Genomic DNA, 16,108 nt, shown 5'->3' on the forward strand with positions numbered 1-16,108 from the left:
TTTTCTAGATCCAAAAATACCAGGGAAACACCATTAACCTTGGTATTTTGTCTTTTTTTTCTGACCTGGGTCAGTTCACTGACCGTTTTATCATTGCTTTTCTAAAAATGAAAGAATGTTTGTTTGAAATGGCCTGGTTTTGATTAAATTACTGTGTGATGTGATATAGTCCTATTCATGATCATCTGAATCCTGTCACTTTTTTTTGCCTGACTTATCCTAGCATCTGTCCCAAGCAAGCAGTTTTATTGTTACTGTTGAAACTAAACAACTACTTTCCTTAAAAGATGGCACGTAGCATTCTCCTAACCTTTTGAAATTTTTTGCACAGTGAAAATATATTAGATACAAATATTACTGAGACATTACTATCGTTCTCTGACAGCTTTTGGATGCTAAGTTGTATGCTTGCCCCTTTAACAATATTGATCCTTATCAGATGTTGTTACAACATTCTCTTGGCTTCTAATGTAAGAGGAAATGCTTCGTCATTTTTATAACATACAAGTACATGGTCTTTATTGCCAAGTATAAAAAGGAGAAAATTACCAGCTATCTCTGCCACTTTTCTTACTTTCTTGATATATTTGCCAACTCTGTAATAAGCAGATACAATTGATAGAATTTTTTTGTTCCATATGAACTCTATCCTTATCCCAAAGTGAAAATTAGTGGATCTGTACTGCAGCCTGGATTTGGGTGAGTTAAGAGGCCCAGGAAGGAAACATTTAGAGACATAGTTCTCTCCTACATGTTCTGCTGTGGCAGAAGTTGTTTCATGTTATAATGTATGCTTTGTTAGTATGAACTAATGACATTCAATGCAAGTTCTATTCTTTGACACTTTGTGCAGTAAGATGCACGTAACACCTGGGGTATAAAATCCTTGGGAGATGTATTTTTGGTTTTTAGACTTTGTCTGGAAGTTTCTCTGTAAATAGCAAATATCAATATATGTGGATAGTTTTATTCATGTGTCCACATTACGGAAGTTTCAGCCCTCATGTGTAGTTTAGTTCAAAAACAATTCATTTCATTCCATTCCTGCCTCTGCAGGAAATCTACAGGCAGGCTGTAGAGGCTGGAAGATTTTAATGGGTATATCTGGAAAGACGACCTGTTACGTTAGGTCCATTGCTGTTGCATTTAAAATAGTAATCCAGGAACACAAGTGGAAAGAGTTCATGTGAACAGCACTGTGTTCATGAAATGAAAGTTCAGGTTCAGGAAGACCTCTTGTGTGCCAGTTCTGTAGTCACAGCAGAAGAATTATCACCATCTGGTTTCAGAGACAGGAATTATCCTTCTCACTGGTGGAAGCAGCTGCTCTTAAGTTTGAAAGTGAAATTGTCAGAATGATCTGCAGAAGTCAACTCTGAAGCTTGGCACCTACTTTCTTTCAGTGTTTCGTGAAATAGCTTTTTCATTGTCCTTTTTATCATGGTTCATATTCCTGAAGCCCTGTCTTGCTTAGGAGAAAATATTTGAAGGCATTTTTATGTGCCAACCACTGGCTTTTTTGCCTCTTGGTGGCAATATTGGTAAAATTTTGCATGACCTGCATTATTTCTCTGGGTGACAACTGGAAACGCACAAGTGGTACATTCTAACAGAATAGGAAGGAAACTGTGGTGGTGCGGAGTTGCAGATTTTCCCTTTGCAGGACATATGTGAAGCTATTGTGTGCCTGTCCTTCTTCCCAGCCCACCAGATATGCAAAATAAAATAGGCTAGAGCATAGAACTAAAAATTATACGAGCATACACAGTCTTTCCACTCTACTGAAATGGTGTGCAGTTGCGTGGCCCTTCTAATGTGGATTCAGACCCAACTCAAATCATGTAAAGCTTATATAATTTATTTTCTTGCATGGATTTACATACATGTGGATGAAGTTGCAAGGCTGCCTCTGTGCCATAATCTAAAAATTGGATTACTTAGAAAATTTATTAACACAGAAATTAATTATCTTGTCATAATTTGCTATACAACCACAAATGTCTAAGCTGATATAAACCAGTTATTTTTCCTGTATGTACTTTAACTCTCATGCCTATATTTTAATATTTATTCAGAGTACTGTTGTCCTTGTTGCTACATTGCCTAAGGAGAAGCTGTTAGAGTTTACTTACTCACTTTGGAAATTGTTTTAGGCAAGAAGTTCCACATGGAGATGAGTTGGCCTTGATTTTACAAGGCTCTGCCATTCCTGCTCCAAACCCAGAATTACACAACACATCCTGGTATGATTCTGCAATGTGGACTACGCAAGACCAGAAACAAAGGAAAATAGCTATCCATTTTGTAAGGCATGATGAAATTCTTCAAGAGCCTGAAAATTCGTTGCTTATGATAGAAGGTAAGACCACTTCATACTGCACGGTGTCCACTCTGAGTATATATAAACTTAAGATCTGCTGAAGTTGTATTCAAGTAAAGATGATCATAAAGGCTTCTTCAAAAAAACAGCAACTCAGCTGTAACTTTAAGTTACTGTTCTGCAAACAGCAAAAAGTCATCTATGAAAATCTTATAAAATCTACTTTATACCAATAGGTTTACTATTGTTTCTACTAAAATTAACATCTCTTTTTTTTTTTTCTAGCTGTGCTTACTGTTTTCTCAGTTTTGATTTGAGAACTGAGAGTCTCTTAAAAAAAAAAAAAAAAAACCACAAACCAACTGTTTTTAGTATTAATGTGAAAAAGTTTTTTGAAAGCTTCTGATAATACAAGCCTAGAACTAACTTTATCAGCCTCTGGATGTCAGTGTTGTTTCAGATTAATAGAGCTTCTTGCAGCAGGAGGTATTTTTAGTGTGGTTTTTATAAAATTTCCTCAGGGGGCAAAAATAGCCACTGACTGTTAAACAAAGCGATTTAGCAGTAATACTAATAAGGAATGTTTTGAATAGAAAACAATTGCATATAACACCATTCTGAGTTTAAAACAGTCTTCAGTTGTGCTGAAGTGGTGGTGTGAATAAGTCAGGTGACCCTTTGTGTAAGGGTCAATGACAAAACCCCTTCTGTTTTATAGTTCTGTTTTATAGTCAACTACTTCTGATAGTTGCTTTGTTTTAGACATGTTATGTTCCAAACTGGATTTTTGGTTTTTTTTGTTGTTTTTTTTTTTTTTTTGTCAATCTAACCTTATCTTTGTGAAAACAAAAGAAAAAATAATCTATTTCTACTGTGTGTTCTTAAAATAACTTAAAAAGACTCTCTCTATATATATATATATATAAAAATCTTGGTAAATCTTTTCTTCAAATATTGAAATGCCAGCAGCTAAGTATTTGTGTATGTGGATACATGTGCTTTATATTGGAGCACAAGGAAAAGGCATAATCAGTGTTTTCACACTTTTTCCAGAACACTGATCATAAAACTTGTCAAAGCTACATGCCATTTTAATATATATCTCTAAAATTTTGGAGGTGGAGACTTTGAAGTCCCCATAGAAATCTTCCCAGCACTTTTCCAGATACAGACAACCCTCAAATGCCAAACATATGACTTTTATTAGATAGACATGGTCTAGATTCTACCTATTTGTTAAACACAAGCAATTTCCTCTTCTACAACACAATATTCTTTCTCATAATCATTATGCTGAAGCAAGGACTTCTTTCTGAGTGTTTGGCATCTTTTCGGCTGGAATTGAGTAAATAGTTGGGTAATGGACAGAATTTTATGTGGCCCTCCACAGGGAGCGAGGGGAATCTATAACCATTGCTACAAATTTGGTGAAGAGTGAAATGTTACAGTTGACAAGAAGATTAACTTTTTTGCATATCTTCATTATTTGTATGTGAGATCGCGGTGATTGATGCCATTGTCAATCCTTGCCAATTTTCTGTGGTTTATGCCAGTCTCTTAGAAGCCAGAATACATTTGCTTGATGTAATTTCTTATTACAGCAAATTTGAAACTCTAGAGACCTTTTAGCAATGTCAGTTAAAACTACCCAGAGTTTTGTATGTTAATCCCTTGAATGAGAGTTCAAGTATACATGAGAGGCTTTATATGTTTCACTGTACTTGGAGGACCTTTATTTTATGATCTTTTGGGAAGCCATTTCAAATATTTGTGCTTCTGTTTTCTTTGATTTTTTTTGTTTATTTTTTGTTTTACTAGAAGCTAAGTTTATTGAAGAGGTTTCATGCTGTGCATTTTTCAATCACCAGTAATAATACAATTTAATTGATTTTATTTTCTTATTACCTCTGCAATACAAGTAACAAGTATATGTGATAAATATTTTACAATCCAGTGTCCTAATTATTTGTTATAAATTCTTTGAAGCATCTCATAGTTAGTGGTAAACAACACAGTTGTAGAATGTATTTATTTTAAAACTGTTTGCTCTCTTTTTTAGTTATTGTTCACAAGCTGATTTAAATCATACATTTTTTTTGAGCTATGTTCATATAACTGCTATGTATTAATAAATTTAACCACATTTGCACTGAATTGCTGAAATGTCAAAAAGATTCTGTAATCAGTTCTTCAGTCCATACTACAGAGACAGAAGGCAGGTTATCCTGTGACTTACAATAAATTTGAATATTTCCTGGAACTGGAAAATCTTAGGATTCCAGCTGTTAATATGTTAAATTTCTTCTGTGTTCATAGCGTGGCTCCAGTTTATTGGCATGAAGTTTGGTGGTTCTGCATTTCCCACCTCATGTCAATTATGATGTGGTTGAATAACTACTTTTTCATAAACTGCTAGTTAAAAATTAATACATTTTAGGAGCAGTTGCAAATAGTTTGGGTTTTTTTCTCTCTAAATTGCTGGTAAAATCATAGTAGAAATTATATGAAGATGATGCTAACTAAATACAACTTCACGGTTGCAGTGATAGCTACGAGGAAGCTATTAAGGCATCTGCTGTCATTAATGTCCGTCTTTGATTCTTTATTGAGTCTGTTGCTCAGTAAGCATGAGAAGGTAATGGATCAATTTCTCAGTTCTCAATAGTGGATCTCAGTTCCTATTGAAGGTCCTGAAATCAATATCTTATCAGCCAAGAACTGCAAGTTGTTTGATTTATTCTTGATTTAATCTTGATTGCAGTTTCAAAAAACCCCGCTGTGTTTTTCTGTTTTTAATAGGTGGAACATTAAAAGAAATCTGGAAGCTTACAAAGAAATTTAAATGTGTTATTCCTGTGAGATCCACAGAACATGATCTTGACGTATTAGATCTTTCAGCTCCATTTCTTTTCCAAGGGAACATAAAATATTATGGGTAGGTTAAAAGTATTTGTTGATATTTCAGTAGTAGCAGTAATAGGTAGATTCAGTTTTTTTCAGTAATTCAAAACATGGTGCTCAAGGCATAACTTACCCAAAGATTCTTCGATGCAGGATACATAATGTGATCAGCAGTACTAAGATCAGGGATGAAGCACCATACTACTACTTCTTTTCAAAGGACTCAACTGCAACTGGGCTTTATTTTGCTCTATAAATTTTATGCCCTTAATAGACACAGTGTTCCAGGTTCAATCTTCCCTGTGGGGTGGGGGTACGGCAGTATGCTACAGAGGCAAAAATGCACACGTGAACCTCTTTAGGCTGCAGAATTCCTGAATCTTCCACTTTTAGTCCAGATCTTCTGTTTTCTGGCCAGAAAAGTGCATTAAATACATTTTCTGGTCTTACACATTAAGCTAAATTCAAAACATTTGTTGCTTTAAAATTGTACGCTGGCAGTTTTTTGTACACACATAATATTTAAATAGAGACCCAGAAAATAGTTTCAGGCTGTCAATCCACATCTCATTTTCTCTTATTCTTAGTGTTGGGAAAGCTTGGGTTTGGGATTTTCTGATAGGACATGGGGTGCTGATTTTAGATTAAAAGAAGGGAGATTGAGGCTGAATATGAGGAAGAAATTCTTTACCATGAGGATGGTAAAATACTGGAACGGGTTGCCCAAATTGGTGCTGGATGCACCATCCCTGGAGACATTCAAGGCCAGGCTGGATGTGGTTCTGGGCAACCTGATCTAGTTGAAGATGTTCCTGCTCATTGCAGGAGGTTGGACCAGATGAGCTTTGAACTCCCTTCTAACCCAAACCATTCTGTGATTCTGTGATTTTGGACAGCCTTTCCTAACCATTTGCCATTTATTGATATCCACAACACTATGAGGTGCCTTATCTATTTGTGGATATCAGTCATTGTAGAGACAACTTCAGCAGGTTTCTGAATTCCACAGTTCCAAGGCTGTGCAATATAGTACATCCATCTAGGTCTGGTATTGGAGCCATGTTATGCGATACGGTGCTCCTGCTCAATGAAAGCTAACAGTAGTATGTTCTCTCATGCACAGTCGTATGCATTTACCAAGCTCAGATATGTGAATCTACTTCATGCAAGCTATTGAGTCCTCCCTCCCAGCAATCCTAGTAAGTTCAAGCAGAGCAGAGTTGCGCTACTTCAGTCCTGTAAGCAGTAAAAAAATTTCTGTGCAGAAATACTGCATGTTTCACATGAACCCTAAATTTTCCTATAAGGCCCTGATAAAATGAATGCAGATAATTATTTCTCTTTGTCATATATTGTTTTGCTTTTTTGGCCATTCACAGTTTTTTTTAAATAAAGACAATATATAGGTATTCCTTCTGAGACTGATTCTTCACCAGTACAAACTATTTTCCCTTGCACTTTCATAATCCATGTATTTTTCCAGCTAAGGGCAATTTGCCTTCAGATGTTCTCTGTTTAAATGGCTGTATTGTAAAAACCAACTCTCTATAACATATTCCATGATTGTTTATAGGATGTTTACGAAAGAGCCTCACAAGAATGGTGACAGATCAGAGCTTTGTTCCGCATGCTTTTTTTATCACTAGCATATATTTAGCAAAGTCTAAAAAAGATTCTGGATAGTGTAATGAAAAGCAAATTTATTTTTGCTATAGCAGTGAGCTTGGATAATTGTATAAATATTTGTGTGTGCATATATGCATGCATATTCATATATAAATATAAAAATCATGAACACACTTGCATAGAAAAAAATCCCCAGCTCAGTTACTTTATTAAGTGGGTGGGTTTTTTAAAGGAAAAAAGTAGCTTCATTAAGCTTGACTTTATATCACTTGAGCAGAACCAGTGCTTTTGATTTTTATGACACATTTTGCATGTAATTCTAAAAGGTAAAAAATGTCTATTTTATAATTTTATTCCATGAGGCAAATGAGAGCAATGTTAAATACAGTTCTCCAACATTTTTATCAACTTACAACATTTGGTATGTCTCATGTAAAATCTATAATTACTGATGTAAATACAAGTAATAAGAGACAGTTTTAATAACTCATAGTTAATATTTTTTTAACATGCGTAAAGCCAAATTTCTCTTCTAAGCTTGTTTTGTTTTTAGTGTGCTACAAGTTCAGATTCGTTCCTGGTTTTACAAAGTTAGGTGTTGTTTGTATTGCTAAACAGCAAAGTAGTGATATATGAATGTATTTGGAATGTAGTGATCTTAAAATCGTAGATTAGTTTGGGCTGGAAGGGACTTAAAGATCATCTAGTTTCAGCCCTCCTGCCATGGGCAGGGGCACTTTCCACTAGACCAGATTGCTCAAAGCCCCATCCAACCTGCCCTTGAACACTGCCAGGGATGGGGCAGCCACAGCTTCTCTAGGCAATCTGTGCTAGTGCCTCACCACCCTCACAGTAAAGAACTTCTTCCTAATGTCTAATCTGAATCTACCCTTTTTCAGTTTAAAGCCATCCTCCTTTGACCTATCACTACACAGCCTTGTAAAAAGCCTCTCCCCACATTTCTTATAGTCCCCCTTTAGGTACTGGAAGGCTGTTCTAAAGTCTCCCCAGAGCCTTCTCTTCTCCAGGCTGAACAGCCCTGACTCTCTCACCTTAGATATACAGTTTTCTCCTTCCTATTCACCGAGGTGGTCTTTTCCAGACCAACATGATTTTATTTCTCTGCAGGGATAATTCAAAAGGAGTATTAAGGGTTTTGGTGTTGTCTAAAGCTTGTTTATCTGGTAAAACAGTTATTTTAAACAGCAATAAAAATACTTTTGCACTCTCACTGAGTGCAAATCAAAAAGAAAATCAGATTTCTGTTTGGTTTTTTTCCCTGTGCAGAAACTTCTAGTATAAATAAATCAGTGTTTGCTTAGTCTCAATATCTTGTTTTAAATGCTAGGTGCAAGCAGTGTTCAACTCCAAAGCCTATCAAGAGTCTAAGTTCCATCGTAGCAGAACAACAACAACCATCATGGGAACCAACTGAAATAGCACAAGGTCAGCTGATGTGTTATTGTCCTGAAATACTGTTGTGCCTTGATTCTGAAGTGTTTATGTGAAGTGTTTTGGTTTCTGGGTTACAGTTTTGTACAGGAAGTATGTCATTTATGGTTATGTTTAAGCATGATGCTGTAAAATTTATTCACCTTTACCAGTTGAAATAATATGTTTCCTTTTGAAACTGTCACGGTATTAATTAAAGGATTTTACATGTTAAATAGTTTCTTTTACCATAGGTGTCCCTAGTAACATGTATTGTGGCACATCACAAATGTGATGAATTTTTGATTGCAGATGTCAGTTTTAAACTGTGTACAGGCTTGCAGTCCTAGAAGTTAGTCTTGCTTTTCCTTTTGAAGATATATTTTTTCTGACCTAAAGATGACTATTACAAGTTAGAGTTCTTTCTTCTGTAAGCATAATTGATCCTAAGCGTATTCCAGAGAGTCTGCAAGAAATAATATTTAAAGGAATTATATTGTAACACTTGTGTTACATGCTTTGTGTTACTTTATGTAGTCAGTACATTCAAATGCTGAAGATAAAACGGAGCTTAAAACTTCACATTAAAGAAAAAGAATATTCTCATGCTTATCCATTCATGTTCTAACATATTAAGTTGCAATATCTAGCAGTATCTAAGCTTAGTAAAAGTTTTATTAAAGAAAAAAACTATTTGAGCCGTACAGTGGTTCTCTTAAATAAACTGTTATAATTATATTCTCTTAAATAAATGTAAAATATGACTGGCAGTGTTACAGCATCTGCAATTGACATTTAATTCTCAAAATGAAAGCAATATTCATTAAATGCTTTCTGCTTTTAAACTATTTTATGTGTAGTACTCTTTTATCATCTCTATTTTCAGACTAAATTGTAACCTGCGAGTATATCAGATCAGTTGAACGTAAAATGACTAGCCAATTTAAATAGATGTACCCAGAAAAGACTGATGAAGAGTTGCAGTAACTTTGTATGTTTAAGATATTTTATGTTTGAAGCATGACAGTTACTGCTTCCAGTGAGAGAATGACTACAGTCATTTACATATGCTGGAATGTTTTCAGAACTGCCAGCAGTTTTTCTGAATAAGGCTTTGCCTGGTAGTTTTTACTACATCGTATGTAAGAATTTTTTTCCTCAGAAGATATGTTTTCAGGTGGAATGGCAGCTTACTATCACTGAGTTAAGAACAAGTCTCCTTTAATCTTCCGTGGATAAAAGGAGGAGGAACTTACCAAGGTAGTATCTAAGATCTAAGCAAATATTAGCATTTCTTTTACTAGGATAAGGGCTTAAAAAAAATTCTGTGTGTTTATAGACTGATCTGTTAAAGTGTTTCTAGGCAGATTGCAATGCATTCTGAAAATATGAACCTCTTTCGCTATTCAGAGCCTTTATTTTTTTGGCTTCTCAATTTATACTTTTAATGGCTGTCTTCAAAATCAGTTTCTGTTAAAGGAAGGATATTGTCAGCTTGAGTTGTTATAGTTTGTCTTGCATACATAAGAAACAAATTGATTTTTTATTTTTAATTCAGTTTTAGGCATTGAGCCACTCCAGTATGTTTTTATTATGAAGTTTACACTGGTTGATGGAACAGGAGCACTAGATGCATACCTTCTTGACTATGTAAGTAAATATAGGTAAAGGTAGACTCTACAGATTATGTGGCTTTGGATTTTATTGGTTTTCAAAATAGCAAATGGATGTACAGAAATACTCATTCTATGTTACCTGCAGTGTTTTGCAAGGACAGGTGCAAGTGCTGTAATATCCATCAATGAAGATACATGGAATGTAATTTTTAGTAACAAGAGCTGGTCGTTGCTTCCTACATCTCTGATTTAGGGTTGAAGATGAATTGTATATGTGTGGGATCCTCCTTAGGGAATTTACTCCTGTAGATGTATTTTTGTGTGAAGTAGAAGTATCTGTTGCTCTGTACTTTGTGGGGTTTTTTTCCTCTTTTTGTTTTACCTTTTGGGTTTTTTTGCTTGGTTGGTTTGTCTTGGTTTTTATACACACATGCATATGCCCATTATAGTTACTACCCTAAATTTTGAGATGGTATGTCAATAATTTTAAAAAGGGAATAATAAAAAAGTGAGAAGAGCTTGACAAAGAATAGAATTATAATATAAAATAGATAAGTATTACATTATTCCTTTTGTCTTTCTATAAGTGCATTTTGATTCCAGCAGTTCATAGTTGGGAATACCAGAATATCACAATACACTTTGGAGCAATCTATCTACCCAAATGGAAAATAGTCAGTGTATTGGTGCTTCAGAATTATAACTTTATCCAAAGTAGGACAGAGAAACAATTTAGTGGGGATATTTTTTTCCCACAACAATGTTAATTAATGTATATATATATCTCCACAATTTTTCCACCATTGTACTAAGTGATTTTGAAAGAGACTTTGAAGGGAATACTCTTCCCTTAATTTTAAGACTGTAAGGAAAAATATCTGGAAAACCTGTGTGTTTTCTTTAAATACAGTGTATTAGCAGCAACTGAGGTCAAAGACTGCAATCCCCATTTCAGCTAGTCGACTTTTCCTCCTACTACTGTCCTTTTCCCTTTTTATATCGAGAAACTAAACTGCAAAAGTGTCATGGTTTATGCCAGTCGGCAAGTCAGCCATGCAGTTTCTACTCTCCTTCCCTGCCCGCCCCCCCCCCCCCCCCCAGCCCCAGAGGGATGGGGAGGAGAATCGAAAGAACGTAACTCCCACGGGCTGAGATAAAAACAGTCCAGTACTAAGGTATAACACAAATCACTACTGCTACCACCAATAATAATAATGATAAGAGAAATAACAAGGGAAGAGAATACGATACCATCCACCGGAAATGAGCCCGACAGAGAAGAGAGATGTGCCCTTCCGGGTAACTCCCAGTTACATCCCCCGGCATGACATGCTGTGGTATGGAATACCTCTTTGGCTAGTTTGGGTCAGGTGTCCTGTCCCTGCTTCCTCCCAGCTTCCCCTCCTCCCTGGCAGAGCATGAGATTCACAAAGTCCTTGGTCAGGGTAAACATTCTGACCAGCAACTGAAAACATCGGCTTTGTCAGTGTTATTCCCAGGCCAAAAGTCAAAACAACAGTGCTGCACTAGCTACTAAGAAGGAGAAAAAGTGACTGCTGCTGCTGAACCTGGGACAAAAAGGAAAGTGGGGGAAAGTTTTTTAAACCGTGTCTTGATGCAGAATTCTGAAAATCTCCATTTCAGGGTAGCTCAGATTCTTAAACAGATACTGCTTAGTACTACAGCTTAGCTGCAGGAAAAATAAAACCAGAGTTTCTTCTGAAGTGCCAGATGCTAGCCTTCCTGGTGCTGGCACTTCAAAGACAAGCCAATACCTTCCAAGCCTAAACTTGGGTCCTCCAGCACCACCTGAGAAGGAACTGGGCTGCTTCGAAATGCAACTTCACTATTTTCCAGTCATGCTTCTGCTGGAATGCTCTCAGTTCTTTTCTTTCCTCTCCTCTTTATAGGAAAAGGCATTGAAGGAAAAGAATTTAAAAGTTTTATAGTCGGAAGAAGAATTGGAAGAGTAAGAGGAAAAAGTAGTTGTCTGTCAATGTTGCTACTGGATTATCTGCTAACTTGTGATCACTTCCAAAAAACATGTCACAGAAAAATTGCATAAAGGCAGATAATTCTGTGTTTTTATCTTTTAACAAAAATAAGTGCCATCAAAAACCTTAGCTCACTTTGAGAAGAAGTTGTTGAGTCTTTAGAGATACAAAATCAGGTAACAAACTTAGAAAAAAATAAAATGGTACTTCTGCAAGTCATGATTACTGTATATGTTTTAAAAATACACAGAAAAGGTTTATGTGGCATGTCAGTGTTCCATTCTTTATCTTACTCCTCCATTCAGGCTTATAATGCAGGATACCTTTCTTTCTCCATAGTTTCCAAAACTATCCAAAAATGAAAGTCACACTAAGGGGGTTCCACTTGTATGAAGCCAGGTTGCAGTGCCCCCTTGTTTTCAAGTCACTTTGTTCTCAAAATGTTCTGCTCACAGCAGTGAAGGACTGTTGAGAGGACTGAACATCCTCTCTGGCTATAACACTGTTTGCTTGTGGAGGTTTAAGAGAAATGTCTGCCAGTTATATGTGTGCTCTCTGGGTGGCTCTAGTCCCCGAATACTCAAGGGTACTGAAATACAGACTTTGATTTTTCTCTGACAGTTTGGGGTTTTTTCTGTATCTGAACAGTTTCAGAAATAATATTGTTCTTCTGTTGTGTTACCTATCTGGATAATTTTAAGTTTCTTAAATTATAGAAAAAAAAAAAACCCATGCAGTGAGAGTTCTGGCTAATGATTTCTTACCCCTCTTCCAACACCTCATACTTTTCTGTTCTCTTCCAGGAAAAGTTCTTCAAAATTCCTGCCTCTGAAATCTTAACTTCTGATTTTCTTCAGCAGAAGATGCAGATGATCATGAATGCGCTTTGTCCTCCAGGAGGAAAATTAGGTCAGCTTGCTGATATTTTACAAGGGGAATGAGAAGGGAAAGGGTCTTTCAGTCTGCTAATGCATATGCAAAGTCTTAGAATTCATATTACATATGGGCAAAATTCAGAACAGAGAAATGCAGGAGTTGGTAAGAAAAGTTCCAGTTATTTGTTCAGTACATTTCTATAATAGTAGGACTTCCTTTTGAGAAACAAAAGCAATGGTTCAGTAAATTCACATGTAGCATGCAGCGATATGTGAATACAGTCATGCCTATGCAGGCACTAACATGTCATTTGTAGTCATATGGAAGTTAACCAGAACACGGTGGTACTGTCACAACACATTAGGGAAAACTGAAAAGGAATATGGCACATGCTTTTGGTGAGGTTCTAGTTCTGAATGCTCATCTGATTTAAAGCATCCCTTACTGCAGGAAACTTCCATGGAAATTGAGCAAAAACTTAATCCAAACCCACGCACAGAGGTTTTTGTGCAGTATTTCACTTGTGGCAGAAAGTAGCTCTGCGTGAAATACACATGCCCAAAGTAGCTCTATGTTCCTGCCACAGCTTCAGCCTTTGGAATGTGTTCCCTCTAAGCACCTGGCTGTCAATGACCACCATAACCCTGCTGGGGCCTTTGCCATACCTATAAAAAGTGGCCCTGTTCTAAAGGGGGTCAAGGATGTTACCTTTGAGACCAATAAAATTGTCTCGTTGAGACACATGGAAATAAGTTTTTATCACTGGAAAGTCTTTATATGTGCTTTGCTGTGGTACAACTACTGGCACCCAAGTGCTTCAGGGAGATGCTGGGGTGGGGAGGGGAAGGCTTGGGAATTTGTCACTGAACACCATTTCAGATGGTGTGAGAAATCTTAAGGTACAAATTGGAATTTCAAAATTAGTAATTCATATATTTTCCTATTAACTGTTGTATACATTTAGATATCCTAGTAACGATCCTGCCCAAATTATACTTCTGTTTTATAAAAAATAGAAATTAGTATTCAACAGTAATTTTGGTTTTGTTTGTAGATGACTTACCATGGCTGGAATGCTTCATCAAGTCCTATAATGTCAGAGATGCAATGAAACATCAAGTTTATTACCAAATTTTTGACACTACAATTGTTGAAGATGTTATATAGTGATATGTTGCTAATTGGATTCTTACTGGATTACTTCCTGGTTTGGGATCAGAGACTGTATGAAAAATCTTTGTTCTTTTCTTGGAATTCAACCTGTATGTATGAAGTTTTAGTTTGTATATTAATGTGAATGGGAATTATGCTTTGATGTATTTACTACTTTCCTGGCATACAGCCTTATGATCTGAGTGCAAGGGCAGGTGCTAAGCTTTTCACTGGAGGCTGCTTGGCTCAGGCTGAGGTAGGCAGTCTAGTATTCACCTGTCCTTCAAGAAGGCAGCGATGATGTTACTCTAAACTGGTGTTTTACTCAGAAAGTACAGTCAGAATGTTGCTGCTTTGTTCATTTCTGTTTTAAAATAAACAAGGTCAGGAGAAATAAGGAAAAGGAGCTCTTCAGTAAACTTCCTCTCAGTCAACTTTGTGCAAGCATGTGTTACTCTTCTCAGCCAGTTTGATGGGAAGGTTTTCCATTTTTAGACTAATTTGATTTTTGCACCGATACGTTTAGACAGAACTCTTCCTGATAATCACTAAGGTAATTGCTGTGTGCACCAGTTACTGTAAATTTTGATGGCAATATGAATGTGACCGTGTAATGATTATCACTAAAATTAAAGTCAAGCTATGAAAGTAAAGTAAAATTGTAAAATGAATATTGACATTCACTAGAACATAATGACTTTTTAAGGTGGCCCTACTGCGTACTGGAGTTGTTAGCATGCTTATTAGCTGTGTCTGTGTTTTCAAAGGCTCTCACATATCTGTCTGAATTTATTGTCAGAATACACTGCACAGATCTGCCTTTTCTGTCTTACATAATCAGATTATATGACTAAATTTAGAGTTACAGAACTGATCTAGTGGGTTAAAAATACTACTGGGCTACAGAAATGACTCAGTGGTTTTACTTTGCATTCAGAAGTCTGTAGAACAAATTTAGGACATGCTTCTCCAAGGATTAATAATGTAGAAATCACTGTCAAATCAAATGCTTTCCATCAGAGTAAAATTGCATAATATTTAAAACAGCTGGTTTTTAAGGCAGTTCAGAAGCAAGATGGAATACTTATAAGTAGATTGTTATTCTGATAGTAGATGACATTTTAATTTTTTATTTTTCAGGGCTGTTTCGATTATGCAATTTGTCATTTCATCTGAATATCTGGTGATAATTTTCTGGTACTCTAAAAAATTATGCTGGGTTTATATGTCATAAACGAGGAGATTGTTCTTTATTGATTGGTGTATGGGGAAAAGCAATATAAAAAGTGGTTAGAGGATATTTCCTTTCAAGAATGTGTAAAAAACAACTTTGGAATTGAACAAGCAGCTTACAGAGGAGCAGCACTGTCTTATGAAAGCTTGCCTGAATCTGTGAATTAATGGATACACAAATGATAGTTAGAACAGGTTATTAAATGGATATTATAAAAATATAGACACTGGCCCTATCCAAATTATTTCAGTAGTTAGGGGTTAAATTAAAGGCAATCATTTTTGCTTTTCTTTCTTTTTTTTTTTTTTTCATTTTTTGCTTTTTTTTTCTTTTGTAGTGTATGAAAACATTGGAATGAAATGTTTTTATTTAAAAATTTTTCGTAACTGAGATATTGATATTGTACATTTTTTCTAAATAAGTCTTTTTAAAATAATAAATAAGAACGTTTTGAACTTCAGTGTAAACTGTATCAATTTCGCTGCATCCCTTGCCCAAAATCCCTGCCAGAAAACCCAGCATATGCATCACTTCACTTTTTACTCTTGACTATTGTATTAAAAAGTTTAATAAAGATTTTACAAATATTGAGATTTTCTTGTACTTGACTTTTAGTTCCTAGGTTTTAAACTTTGTTGTCAGTAGCTTTCATCCAACAAAATGCTCCAAATTAATGTTTTTATAGTTGTTGGATTGAAACATACATGCTTAATTCTCTTTCTAAATATAATTCATAGAAACAATTCTAATTAGTTATTAAAATTATTTATTTGGCAATAGTGAAGATCACTGTATAGAAAGGAATTAGTGCACAGACAGTTGAAATTGTCTGTGTCTTGTTGGTAGCCTATATAGAGAGAGATGGAAGTCACAGAGATGGGACTCGGCCCTTTAAGTATTTACCCTGGCAAACGCTGAGACCTATGAATAGCTGACTGATGGATGGAATATTGGGATC

The 16,108-nt window shown here is 35.7% G+C and overlaps 1 protein-coding gene across 6 annotated transcripts in view; it reads left to right on the forward strand.

Annotated features, from left to right (window-relative positions):
- Nucleotides 1–15,610, forward strand: part of POT1 (protection of telomeres 1) — a 73,141-nt gene extending 57,531 nt beyond the window's left edge. For all 6 annotated transcript variants that reach the window (XM_080613840.1, XM_080613841.1, XM_080613842.1 and 3 more), the window contains 6 exons: nt 2,154–2,359; nt 5,120–5,255; nt 8,196–8,293; nt 9,837–9,928; nt 12,692–12,797; nt 13,819–15,610. In XM_080613840.1, coding sequence (XP_080469966.1) covers nt 2,154–2,359; nt 5,120–5,255; nt 8,196–8,293; nt 9,837–9,928; nt 12,692–12,797; nt 13,819–13,931 — 751 coding nt within the window. In that variant the 3' untranslated portion in view covers nt 13,932–15,610. The remainder of the gene's footprint in view (nt 1–2,153; nt 2,360–5,119; nt 5,256–8,195; nt 8,294–9,836; nt 9,929–12,691; nt 12,798–13,818) is intronic.
- The last annotated feature ends 498 nt before the right edge of the window (nt 15,611–16,108 follow it).

Source organism: Psittacula echo (assembly GCF_963264785.1).
Source record: "Psittacula echo genome assembly, chromosome: 1".
Classification (NCBI taxonomy): domain Eukaryota; kingdom Metazoa; phylum Chordata; class Aves; order Psittaciformes; family Psittacidae; genus Psittacula; species Psittacula echo.